Source organism: Carassius gibelio, chromosome B3 (assembly GCF_023724105.1).
Source record: "Carassius gibelio isolate Cgi1373 ecotype wild population from Czech Republic chromosome B3, carGib1.2-hapl.c, whole genome shotgun sequence".
Taxonomy (NCBI): Eukaryota; Metazoa; Chordata; class Actinopteri; order Cypriniformes; family Cyprinidae; genus Carassius; species Carassius gibelio.
The window spans coordinates 30,437,485-30,451,413 of NC_068398.1; the positions used below are offsets into that span (position 1 = coordinate 30,437,485).

Here is a 13,929-nt window from a genome sequence, read left to right on the forward strand (position 1 = left end):
TTTTAGGTTTATGTCCTCTGTATTTTTGTGGATCGAATCCAGAATCAAGATGCATTAGTGAATTGAGTTTATCCACACTGAATGTGCTTCTTCTATTCGAGAGACAACATTTATCCATCTTTATGTTTGTTTCTTGCGATGGCAGAATGGGGTTGATGTCAATATCCGTAACACTTACAATCAAACAGCCCTAGACATCGTCAACCAGTTCACCGCATGTCACGCCAGCAAAGACATCAAGCAGCTCTTACGAGGTGAGATGCAACCTGACATTTATTTGAAGACTGTACTGACTGTATTTTAACTCCTCAAGCCGTCTCGTGTCTAACAGTGTGTATGTGGAGTGTGTTTGTGTCCATACTGCATATACACAGTATATGAGAGTGTGTACATGGTGAAGTTTGTGTGTGTGTGTTTGGAAATGGCCCTCTTTTGGTTTGTAAATGGTTACTGGAGACATTTAAGATTTCGTTTAGTAAACAGCTGTTTAAACTCAGGATTATATAACCGGCTGCTTTCTTTGGCTAGATTTGAGTACATGAAAAAGACAAACGACATCTCCTGTGTGTGTTTGTGTGCAGATGCATACCACAACTCTGTGGGGCCCTCCTATGAAACATAAGACGGGGCTCCGCCCACATGTTCTGACGTCATATGTGAACATTTCTATCAGAATGAAATGCTAACAGTGACAATCCTGTTGTTTTGGCCAATTTAGCTTTATGTTAAGTACTCTTTATTAATTGCCCCCATAAATGTGACCTATAAGAATGTATGATTCCTGCAGGCATACTTTTTCAAATGTAAACCGTGGTTCACACAAAAGGGGATGCATGGGCTTGCTTGGGTTGTGTTATGAACTGTGTACTTACACAATTCAGAATGCAACTTGTGGAAATAACTTTACTTCCACAAAACCCAAGTGAACTCTTAGTCTAGTGTAAAACAGACTCATTCCACATTAAAAGCTCTTAGTCTTTATAAACACACTTGTCAGTGTGACGCATGTCCTGGACATTAATGAGTGGGAATGTGAAACATGTCACGTGTGATCTTCATGCATTCTGTAACATCTGCAGTATTTAATGTCGTTTTGTGAGGATGGATATAAATAAATATTTGAAGTGATTGTTGATATGAGACACTCATCATGTTTGGGGCGTTTTTGAACTCAGGCAGTTAACAGACGGCTCTTATCATAATGAGCACAGGCAGGCCTGTCTGCTTTAACCAGTGCTGCTCTGTGTGTGTGTGTGTGTGTGTGTGTGGGCCACAACGCTTCCCCAAACCTCTGACAGAGTTCATTATTGATTCAGGGAGCCTGCTGTGTGTCCGTGTGTCAGCACATTTCTTCCACTAGTATAAAATCACAGAAATGACACGCTGGGAGCTTCAGATGGCGGGAGCTCTCGAAACTATTTTTAGGAACACTCATTTTTTGCATTTGCATTTTTAGAACATTTCTCCCAACAAATTTCAGTTAATGAAAATATAACAGGGAAATTTACTGAAATAATTAAGAAAATCAAGCACTATATAAATGACATTATGTTACAAATATTACAAAAACCATTATTACTTGTATATTAATAAATTACAAATATTTTGTAACATTATAATTGGTCTAAATGTTTACATTTTTAATATATATTTTCAGAAGAAACTGGGGAAAATGTGGTTGAATATACAAATAATGTTTGTAATGTGGACAAATCTCAATAGAACTACAGTTTTTAAAGTTAAATTTAGTATTTATGGCCTTTTTCTTTATAAGGGATAGAAAATACAGTTTGTAAAGTATATAAACCATTATGGCTATGGAGAGTTCCCATAAAACATAGAAACAAGTGTGCGCACGCGCGCGCGTGTGTGTGTGTGTGTGTGTGTGTGTGTGATTGTGTGTGTGTGATTTTCTCATTTCTTCCTTTTGAATTTGAGCTGGACCATTTCATGAGATATCTAATGTACAGTAGGTGGTATCTTCCAGTATCTGACCTCTCTGAACTGTGTGTGTGTGTGTGTCTGTTTCCAGAAGCTACAGGAGTTCTTCAGGTCAGAGCTCTGAAAGACTTCTGGAATCTTCACGACCCCACGGCCCTCACCATACGCGCCGGGGATGTCATCACGGTACGGCCGCTTTCATGACTTCATTAAACCTCTTCACAGTCAGTGTGTGTGTGTGTGTGCTTCTCTTAAGCACTATACCAAACCCTGTGTTCCTAGTCAGTATATTTAGTTAGCAGTTTCACTTGAACCGAAGCCAGAGTTTTCTCTCTTTCCCCTTCCATGAGTTCTTTCTGTTCATCGCCTTGGATTTTCGAGGGCGCTAAAGATAAACTCACAAGTGTTTATTTGTGAACTCAAACTAACATATATTTCACACAGCATTGTTTCATGGGAAGTTGTGGGCAGAGAATATGGTCTGAGGGTCATTTACCGGAGGGTTTAGAGATGTATTTCATGAGCTGAATGTTCTCGCCGTTGTTTTGTTGTCGGGCCTGCAGCTATTTTATGCGTGTTTGCTTAGGGTGGGCGGCTGGGCTTCTGTTATCTCACTTTCAAAAGCTTTCAGATCATGCATTGTCTCTGAACTCCTGACGTCCTCCTCTGTTTTGACTGGTTGTCAAGGATCAAAAAAACAACTAGATTAAAAATGGAGCGGGTTGTATTTGCAGCAGTCCGGGTGAGATCACCGTGACATCACTGTGTTCTGCTGTTGTGATTGGCAGGTGATAGAGCAGCACATGGATGGACGCTGGAAGGGCCACATTCATGACACCCAGAGGGGAACAGACCGAATTGGCTACTTCCCCCCCTCCATAGTCGAGGTCATCAGCCGACGCTCAGGTACAATAATAACTTGAATTGTTGCAGGTTGACCAAAGTTGTGAAGCTTCACAGCCTATGATGGATTTTATTACAGCCATTAACCCTGCAAATAACAATATTTCCTTTACTGAATCAGTAACATGCTGACAGATGTTATCTAGACGTGTCTGTTTCTTCCATCCCGCTGCTTCCCATGTAATAAATGTTCATCTCTAACCTCCATCCGCTTGCATTAACCCTCTGCCCCTGTCATGTGTGTGTTGTCCTGTAGGGGGCACCCTGTCACGACACGCCTCTCTGCCCACCCATAGGCAGCAGCTGCTCTCCAGGTCCGCCCTCAGTCCCAGCTTGAGTCTGAGCGGGGGCGGGACCACCCAAACTGACGACTCCTACAGTCTGTACACCACTAACCCACACCTGGTCCTCCCACACGCCAACGGTCTGAGCACCAACCCAGGTATACCCCCTCGGTCCCATCTCTAAGGGTGCTTTCTCATACGTTTCCACCTGCTCCATCTGTTTTCAAAGGTCAGCTGAGACTCGTACAGTTTCCACCTGGCTTTAAAAATGCATCTTCAGTGACCATGGATTTTTTTGAGACATACAGTTTTTGGGAAAGAAAGCAAATAAAAAGGATCTAGAGAGCAGCTGCGATTTCAGCGTAGTTTTGGTACAACGCAGTTGAATCGCTTGTTTTGGTGTGTTTTCTTACAACACGTCCCGCAGTGTTAGTTCAGTAGGCTGTTCAAATTCATTCAAACATATAAGTTTCTACACACGAAAACAAACAGGTTAGATGCTTTTTTGACTATTTCTTCACGTGGTTGAACATGGAAAGCTTAAAACCTTTTAGACTCCAATTATGCATGTATTTGATATTGTCTGCTTGTTATCGGATCGGCGAAAAAACATATCAGGTGTAAACAAGGCCAAAAACTACTGATGCGAAACTGAGTGTTTGACGTCAGAGATCCGATTGTTTTGAAAATGCTCTGTTGCACACCAGTGACTGGAACTGTATATAAGGTATGGTACATGCTTGTTCCACTAAACGTGGTCTCACACTATTTCACCAAGGTTAAGAATGCAATAGGTATGCATTCAAAACGAACCATTCGCCTATAGAAGCAGTTTAGTCTCAAATATAATTCAATTCAGTAAAGGTTTACTTTCCGTTCTAATTAATCCATATTGCAAAAGGTGCGCAGAATCATGCTCCTTGAATGCATTCAGTGGCTTATGATATGATTGGTTGAATGGTAAGCTCGCATCTGATTGGCTAAAGAGTACAACAGACCCACGTGGGAAGAGAGCTCTGCCAGGAAAGTCTCAAAAATACACACGCACAAATCCGAGTGGATTCGTAGTAAATGACGATTCATACATTCAGACACTCGTACATTTTAAACATTCAAAGGTTTTTGTGCACAGTTGTATATCTACAAATTGTTTTTTGCATTTGTAAAACGTATTTTATAAATATCTAATTTTATTTTGTGCATGTGAATTGCTTTTTGTGAATATATTTTTTTTTCACGCACATGTTTTTTTTTTTTTTGTGTGTGTACGTGAATTATGTTTCATGCATGTGAAATTGTCTACGCATGTGTGAATCGTGTTTTTTGCGTGAATTACATTTGAGACTTAACTGCTTCCATATTCGGCAAGCACTTTTTTAAGAGTTGCAGGCAGGGTAAAAAAAGGTTTAAACCCCTCCTCAGCTACAACACAGTCGATTTAGTAGTCAGACTTTTTTTGTGTTTGTAGACATTATGTAAACATACATATGATGCAAGCCTGCAAATTCTCTCCAAATCTGCCATAACTCATAGCATAAATAAAACCTGTAGGCTTACCATAGTGTAACAGGATAGGACAAGAACCTGGTTTTGAACCACAGATTCGGTGCTATTTTATGTAATTTGTTCATTCTTAACCACTGCTAGTGCAGTGCAATTCTAGTGCGGCGTAAAAAGGTTTATTCTTGCATGTTATTAGATCCTTAAAAACAGATTCCATGGATTTTAATATGGGTTTGCAGTTTGACCAAAATCTTATATACAGTAACAGTTGTGATTAAGATCACAAAATATTTAGTTTTGCTTAAATAAATGGTTTATATATTAAATGTTTTGAATTAAATACTTCACTTATTTCGTAGATGTGAACCAAAAGATTTAGAATTATATTATTAGTCATTGGCAGTTGGGGCAAACGGTTGATTATGGTCCCTGGGTGGGCTCCCGGTTCTTCTGTGTGACAGATATAGTAGAAACACTGTCTTTGCATGTAAACACCATGCAGTGGCATACACTCATCTGAAGCCCCTGATTTGGGATGCACACACCCTTACATTATCCGCCCACAAGACTGAGGCCAGTGGCCCAAAAAGTGTTTGTGTCCGCTAGGTGGGCCTCCCAGCAGTCTGTCCCAGCACATGACCCCCAGCATGGAGGACGTGTGGGTTTTGCGGAACTCCTGCACTGGTAAGAACCGTTGCACTCCCCTGCGCCCCCTACTGGCTGTCACCCTCTCCCTGCTGCAGACAGACCCTCTGATTGGCTGGCCTGTCGGACACCACACAGACCCAGTCGGTGTGTCCGTCTACAGATGATAGCGTACTGTGAACGTACTGTAGGTTGTGTGCTGTCATCTGTAAACCCCATCTCCACATGCCTGTGGCTTTACTCTGCTACCCTCACCCCATCCTGCCTGCCGCTTGAGTAGAAATCTAGCCCCTCGTCACAGTGGGTACAGTGTCCGCACAGCTGTGGAGTGGCACACTGGCATGGCAGTGCAGAAGGCTGCTGTGATGGCATAATCGTGGTTAAGTTATGATTGCATTGAATCACTGGACTAACACCTCTATCTCTCTCGCAGCTGGGGACAGGAACAGTGTGGGAAGCACTGGTAGTGTGGGCAGCACCCGCAGTGCAGGAAGTGGCCAGAGCACAGAAAGCAACAGCGCCCCTAATGGACCACAGCAACACACCACCAGCCCAGACACCAGCAAGGTAACCATTCGCCGTGTTCAGTCCCAGGCATGATGCTTTGTAAGAAACACAACTTGAAGAGTTCCCGTTTAGAAATACCTGGGAAAATGTGATTTCCAGGTCCATTTCTGTAGCTGATAAACATTTTTCTAATTATGATGTTATTACAAATTTGAACCTTTATGAAAAATTGAGTCATGGTCTTATGACAGGTGCTTTTAGAGGTAGTGAATGATAATGAAATCTCTTAATTTGGATAAAGAGAAATTAGATTGAAATAGTACATTTGTGTTACATTCTAGTGATCATCTTGAAGTGCTAATGTTGCTGTTTTAGCAGGTTTGTTCCATGCATAAAGAATTTGTGCTTTGTCTCGTTTAAGCCATTTGTATACTACTTGCTATAATGTTTCAATTAAATCCAAGGATTCATACCTGATATGTAGAATCACAGCTCCAAAAAGAAAAACCAGTTCCTTAAATTCCAACTTTGCAATGTTTCAAAGTCCACAACTCTTCATCAGACCATAATGAACCTGTTTCCTGTTATTTTAGTTAAACTTTTTTAGCTTCAGGCAAACATTTATTATTCCTATGTGAACTAAAGTTTAATAGCTAAGGTTTCTTCTGACTTTTATTTCATTTTGAACAGGTAACGCCCTCTGTTGTGACTTTACTACAGCCAGATCATAACAAACTTCCAGACACATCTACAGGTAAAGAGTAACCCGTGCCATATTTACTGTTTGTATCTGTGTAAAGCTTACGGTGACAGTATTTGGAGTCATAAAATATATGAAAGTTACTGCAAGGGATAACAAAATATCATACCAAGCTCCTCTGAGAGGACACCTGTGTGAACTTGAGTTGTAATCGACTTCATTCATCAACTTTAAAACTTGCAAAACAATAGCTAATTCAAAGACATTGCAAATGCTTTCAGGTGAACATTGGCGCATGTATAAATATGAGTATGTGTTGTTTTGAAGGAGTTCCTCGCAGACCTGTGCTGCCCACACAGAGGCCAGGAGAGCAGGGTTTCTCTCAACAGTTTGTGCGTCCTCAACAGCTGCTGGAGGGCAAGGTCAGAAAACACTATTATAGTGAAGACTTAGATTGACATGATCATATTTTAATATGGCAAATTAATTTTGTATTATTGTTGTAAGTTGTATTACAACTTAATGAATATACTGACATCAAAATGTTGATTAAATAATTATACCACACCATTATATCATTAGTATACAAGTATAAAAATAATAATAATAAAAGTATAAGGCTGTTAATAATTAAATGTGATTAAATAAAATATATCATATGATAATATACAAAGAAACAATACAAGTAGAGAAGCCACATTTTATAAAAAGTGTCATACAACAGCAGTATATTATGCATTCTGTCAGCTAACTGTCATGGCTTATTATGTCTTTTATCGTTGTCAGGATGCTGAGGCCATCTATCAATGGCTTAGTGAGTTTCAGTTGGAGCAGTACACTGCTAATTTCCTCACCGCTGGCTATGATGTACCTACAATTAGCAGAATGACCCCAGAGGTACGATCAGAGCACCAGTGTTTGGTTGCTTTAAGAAATGCCACTCATTCTTGCTGCTGCAGATAGAGTTGATGTTGATTAAATATTATTTCATTTTTCAGGATCTCACGGCTATTGGAGTGACTAAACCAGGACACCGTAAGAAGATTTCTCTTGAGATCGGCAACCTCAGCATTCCAGAATGGCTCCCAGAGTACATACCAGTAAGTCACTACATGCTATAGTATGCATATAAGTGTGTCTATGGTGTTGTTTTCAGTTCACTCACAATTAAAAGCTCATCTCTTAGCAGGATCTTGGGGAGTGGCTGAGCGCCATAGGTCTGTCACAGTATCATAAGAAACTCTCAGAGAATGGCTATGACTCGATAAACATTGTCCGAGATCTCACATGGGAAGACTTGCAGGAGATTGGCATCACCAAACTAGGTGAGTTTAAAAGAGACACTGTATTAAAGTACACTGTGGTGGTTGCAGTCATAGTGTTAAGAAAACCAAGGAAAAGCTAGAAATAATTGGAAATGAAAAAATTCTGTTTTATTGTTGTTGTAACGGAGGCCAGATAGTAAGAGCTGTGGAAAACCAGGCACACTAGCTACTGACGCTAGTGGCTGTGGTTTTTAGCATTCTTGTTAGCGCTCCTGCTTTCCATGTCAGAAAAGCCACATGGAGTAGGGCAAGTAGAGCCAGAGGTGTTAAAATGGTGCCGTGACCCAGGTGGGAGTTAAGTTTAAGGGGTGAGTGTAATGGAGGCCGGCTTGTAAAAGCTATGAAAGTAGAACTCATAATTAATGAGAAATATGGGTCAAAAACTGTGGAAACCCTGTATACACTTCACTCTCTATCCACATGCAAAATGAAGCCAGGGTGATTTAGCTGTTGTAATGTCCATTTGCTCAAGGCAAATAGACTTGTGGATTTAGTAAACCTGAATTTTGTCATTTAGTCAAATTGAATTTTGCTTTGATTTCACAAATCAGATCAACTTTGAAATTGATATTGACATCTTTGTACAGATCTGTGTTAAACATTCATCAGTGTTTTATAAGTATTTTATTACCCTTTTCACATAAAAAATTGTAGCAATTTTGTTTGATGTTCAAATGAGAAATTTTATTATTTCAACCACATTTCAACATTAAAGGCCAATCATATTTCCCCTAACTGGTTCATACTTTGCCATGACCTTGACAAGGAATTTTTCCTTTTTATTTCCCTGGTGTGATTTTGGGCAGTCTTACCCACAGATAAATCTGATTGGTCTAAAGTCCTTTTCCAAATGTATATTCAGCATCAGATATACCCTGAGATTGTGCAAGGACATGTTGTATCATGCTTGGTGTACATTTTTTATTTATCCTGTGAAGCATATCCTGTTTTGTTAAATTCTTGTGTGGCGTGCTGGAAGTGTTCAGTCATGTGTGTATGTGTCTCTGACAGGTCATCAGAAGAAAATGATGCTCGCGGTGAAGAGGTTGTGTGACATTCATAAGGCTCTTCTGCAGGCAGAATCAGGGCAGGGCACACTGCGGCGCAAAACCCCCGCGGCCCTCGACCTGGTCACTATTGAGCCGCCCCCTGAGAGTGGCGACCTCCCCTCACCCCTCACTCCCAAGATGATGACTTTCCAGGACAGTGAGCTGAGTACTGAGCTACAGAGTGCCATGTCTTCCCACTACAGTGGCTGTCAGGATGGACTGGCCATCAAGAACGCAGTAGGTATGTCCTCCAGTCAGGAGAGCATTGACACGCGCTCTCGAGGCTCCGGACGCTCTCAGGATCCCCCCAGCACCCCCTCCTCCACTTCTGCTGCGACCCCTTATAGCCGCTCCCAAGAGAGCTTGACGAGCCCAGACAGCAGTCCTGCTAAAGAGCGCAACATTCCAGAAGGCCGCGACCAGGTCCCACGTCCTCAGCTACCACAGCAGCAGCTGTTCAGTGCGTCTGCAGGCTTTAAATACCCCGCGGTGCCTGCCAAACCCAAACTGAGCTCCGCTCCTTCTCCACAAGGCTCTCCTGTTCATAAAACCCTCAATTATCCACGGTCACAATATAACAGTGCCACGCTTGACCGTCACACTCCTAGCGTGACCAAGAAGCGCACACAGAGTCTGTCCAGGTATGCTTTGTCGGACGGTGAACCAGATGAAGATGATGATGATGAAGAAGCTCAGCTGGCCAGTATGGCTATGCCTTCGTATGCCACATTGAGCCGCAAGCCTACCCGTGGCCAGCTGGCCCGTCTTCAGTCCGCCCCCGAGCAGTCCGTCAGCCGAAGCCACTCTTTCGCCATCAGGACTCGGCGTAAAGGGCCTCCTCCTCCACCACCTAAGCGCCTTAGCTCCGTCAGCAGCAGCACTAGTGTTGAAACTGTCTCTGACTCTCCAGCATCACCTTCTGGAGGAGTCGAGAATGGCAGACCTGGGTCCGTAAAGATCATCGCAGCTGCGCTAGAAACAGTCCTACCTGCGCCTGCGGTGGAGCTCCTTCGGGAAACCCCTACAGCTGTTTCCGGTACTAACGAAGGGTCCAGACGCAGACTTCTGAGTCAGACAGGATCCACTCCAGTGTCTGCAGACACCGATAGAGCGACAAAGTCAGACTCTGAGGAGGAAGGGATGAAGGATTCGGGCCTGGAGACCTCATCCTCACCTCAGAACAGCTCCAGTGAGTGCATCCCCTTTGCGGAGGAAGGCAACCTCACTATCAAACAGAGGCCCAAAGTTGGCGGGCCTCTCAAGGTAGAGACCACTTCTGAGTCGACAGAGAAGGCCAAACCGGCCAAAACTCCTGAAGTTCCAGAGTTCAACCTTAAAGAGTCCGACACAGTAAAGAGACGGCAGAAGCCAAAAGAGAAAGAGCAGTCAAACACAGCGTCCGACAGCAGCCCAGATGGCAAATCCGTTTTAGAGACTCAGGACACGGTGAAACTCCGCATCAGTGAAACAGATGTGAGTCTGCCATGTGTGGAGCTACCAGCCAAACCAGTGAAAGCACCTCCACCTCTTGCTCCCAAACCTCCCAGTCCCCTGAATTCAACACGGCACGCCTCTAAACCAGATCCTGCTCCTGTAACAGGTACAGCCTACCAATAAACAACCAACAACCTATTCATAAGAAAAATACTAAGGGTCAACTTGAGGAACCTTAAGTCTGTCATTAAGTATTCCCCTACCTTAAGCATTACTAAAAAGTCATTAGTAACAATTTGACCTAATAAATTTAAGGTACCAAAACAGGCTTCTTAATTCATCTTAAACTCAAACGCGATGACTGATTTTATGTTAACTGAAGAGAAGGAAGTACCAAATCACAATTTTAATGATTGAAATGTGTGCGATTTTAATGATCATTAAAATCATGCCTATTTTGATACGCAGTTATTGATAGTATCGGTTTTACTTTCTGTAAATCCTGTCACACTGCAGTCCAATTTGGTTATTTTTTGTTTTCTGTGCTCTTTGTATTATCCGTAACACAAATAATAGTACAACTGTTGTTTTTTTATGTGCTGTTTATTGTGAGATGTTATAGCCGAGTTATAGCAACCACATACCTTTTAATGCATCTCTTCAGGCACATTTTCAGGCACTGATCTTAATTTTTCGTCTCAGACAAATAGTGCGCTGATCAATACGTTCTATACTTTGCTAGATTCCATGTATTACTTTAAAGCTATTGGTAGCAACATTTTGCTACTAGGTTACAGTACAAGCAGTGTATTTATTCAATTTTTGTCATCCTTTTGCATTTATCTGAGATTCTTGTTCTGTCTTCAGCTGTCGGCTCCAGCGTGACACTGAGTGTTGTACAGAGTGTTGCCTTTGCAGCACCCCAGTCTCCAGTCCCAAACTCCCCCTCGCCAGAGAACACGGGTCAGAATATGATATCAGGAAGCCTCCAGGCTCTGATGGAAGGAGATCAAGGGTCAACACTGAAGCATCAGAGGCTGGAGAAGACCAGCTCATCCCTGGAGGAAGCACTGAAGGCAGTGGAGAGAAAACTAACTCTGGAGAACAACAACGCGGGGTGAGAAATGCTCTCCACCAGCTTTCACACTTCAATTATTGTCACTAATTTATCACTCCTAATCAAACCTGTTGTGTCTCTTTTAGTGTTTCTCATGTAGTCAAGTCTGCAGGGAACATTCTGGATGACATCGGGAACATGTTTGATGACCTGGCCGATCAGCTAGATGCAATGCTGGATTAAAGATTCTCAAGGTTGTTTTTTGATGGCCCAAAAACTGGAGGGTGGAGATCTACGTATAGCAGCATGGTTTCTTCTGCCTTATAATTCAGACGGAAAACAGAGATGAACTCTTGAACACAAAAGTGGGAACCTCCATTAATCTTAATTTAGATGGACCACACAGACATTCATGGACCACAGTCTTTTGACTAATGTCAGTCTAGATGTCATATGTATTTGTTTGTTTGTTTGTTTGTTTGTTTATTCTTATTCCAGCGTCTAATCAACCTGCATATATATTTGTTTCCCTGTCATTGTATTTCGGGGATGAACTGTGGACTTGACCAAGCGTGACCCCAGTGAACTTTACGTGATGGACCCAGATAAACGAAACGCACTTAGGAGAATCATTCCTAAAGCAAAATACATTTCAAAACAATACGCTGATTAAAACATTTCTAGATAGATTAATGGGATAATTCACTCAAAAAGTGACAATTTTGTCATTCTTTGCTCGCCCTTATGCTAAAGCGAGACATTTTGAATAAACTTCACACAGCTCTTTTTCATCAAGAAATCACCAAGTGACCAGCTTTTGAAAAAAAATAATAAATGATAACAGATTTTTTTTTTTGAGTGAACGGTTCAAAACTACTGTCCAAAGCATTTTGAAAGACATTGTTCGTGACATTCATTTCAGCAGGATTAGTGCTTGTACCTTCTTTTTTCTTCATGACGTTGCAGATTTGAAGGTTAAAATATATGACTGACATTTCTTTTGTATGAAAGTGTGGTTTTAAAGGGAACTTGTTAAAATGAAAACAGTTACACTGCCTTATGTTACTAGAGCAGCAGCAATGTACAGCAAGCCATTCAGGTTTAAGTTACCACAAAATATTTTTGAAGTCTTTAAACTTTTATTAGTCCAAATAGTATTTAAACTTTATCAAAATATGTATATTGTACACTAAAGGTATATTTGATTGGGAAGCAACCTGTTTGTTGTACCAAAGTATATGTATATTTTTATTCAAATGTTGTATAATGTTAACGCTAACAGACTTGTCTTGCAGCTAAACTAATGAAATTGAACCCAGTGGCATTTCCCCATTGCACATATTTTGATATGATGTATCTGATGTGGAATATATCCTTTTTGTGTGTGCCATACATTTAAATAGATGTTTCTTTCAGGTTCTGTCTCCCAATGAACTAAAATATAATCAAAGGCATTTGTTTAACTAAGTCCGTTTTAACATTTAACAATTTTAGAACTGCAATTCCAATTCCAACCAAGGACAATAACTGCAACTATAAAGTTTTAATAATAACTTGAATCGTTCTCTGCAATATGCACTTATAGCAAACAGAACGTTACCATCCACTAGTGTGGATGTCAATATAGGCATTATAGTTATCATTCTTGGTATGAACAGGCCTCTGCTTATGTATATTTTAGTGATGTTCTTGATCAGTTAATATGACACAACTGATGTGATTGTTCAGGATCAAGCCCTTCTTTGTTCTGATTTGTTAACATTTTCTATTAAATGAATTTAGATATTCTGCCTTGTTTTATTATTACTGAATAATGTGTCTGTTATTTCAGCACTTACAGTGCAATGCAAAAGAGATTCCTCCACTGTTTGATTTTCTCCAGATCGTCCAGACTAGGGTTGCACCAACTGTTAGTAAGTACTTAAATTGGAACATAACGTCCAAACTAAAGCTAACTACTTGTAACTATGCAGATGATGTGTTGCTTTTCATCTGTTGTTCTGTTATTAAATCTAATAGTGTTTGGGCCCCTCTCAGGTTACAAGGTAAACGAGGGAAAATGTGATTTAATGGCCTTTCTCCCAAGAAGTAAGCGAAGAGTTCCTGGCCTCCACTTTATTCAAAATAGTTTTAGAAAGTAAACAGTCACCAGTAAGTAGGAAACTTTTTGGTAATTTCATGACTTACCAATATGCAACATAACCATGATGTAATTTCATTACCATCCCATTACAAAACAAGATAACCAAGAACATTCCAGATAGGTACTCTATTCGTAATATATTGGTAATTTCATGACTTACTAGCAACGTAACTGCGATGTCGTATGCACATAATTTTATTATCATCATTATTATACATACTTTATATGCTCTCTGATTACCATAATGCTATTTAAAAAGTGTAATTAAACTTCAGACACAAGATTGAATGTTCCTTAAAGATAAAACGTGTTTCTTTTCACCAAGTCAGGATATGGACGATTACTTTTAATATAGCAGCTTGCCGCTATACAAAGTCAATGGAGAGGGTTGGATTGTTTTCCCTGCCAGTCGGCGTGGTTTTCAGATTATGACGCGTG

General features: G+C 40.9%; 1 protein-coding gene across 5 annotated transcripts in view; it reads left to right on the forward strand.

The window, feature by feature from the left end:
- The window catches only part of LOC127953115 (caskin-2), a 51,896-nt gene extending 38,760 nt beyond the window's left edge, over positions 1-13,136 (forward strand). Inside the window, exons 9-22 of one of the 5 annotated variants that reach the window (XM_052552026.1) lie at positions 146-254; positions 2,033-2,127; positions 2,730-2,847; positions 3,101-3,286; positions 5,238-5,315; positions 5,710-5,843; positions 6,474-6,537; positions 6,811-6,905; positions 7,270-7,380; positions 7,482-7,583; positions 7,670-7,808; positions 8,820-10,457; positions 11,159-11,408; positions 11,495-13,136. In XM_052552026.1, coding sequence (XP_052407986.1) covers positions 146-254; positions 2,033-2,127; positions 2,730-2,847; positions 3,101-3,286; positions 5,238-5,315; positions 5,710-5,843; positions 6,474-6,537; positions 6,811-6,905; positions 7,270-7,380; positions 7,482-7,583; positions 7,670-7,808; positions 8,820-10,457; positions 11,159-11,408; positions 11,495-11,591 — 3,216 coding nt within the window. In that variant the 3' untranslated portion in view covers positions 11,592-13,136. The remainder of the gene's footprint in view (positions 1-145; positions 255-2,032; positions 2,128-2,729; positions 2,848-3,100; positions 3,287-5,237; positions 5,316-5,709; positions 5,844-6,473; positions 6,538-6,810; positions 6,906-7,269; positions 7,381-7,481; positions 7,584-7,669; positions 7,809-8,819; positions 10,458-11,158; positions 11,409-11,494) is intronic. The other 4 variants (XM_052552027.1, XM_052552028.1, XM_052552030.1 and 1 more) reach the window with 4 other exon arrangements.
- Positions 13,137-13,929: the final 793 nt, after the last annotated feature.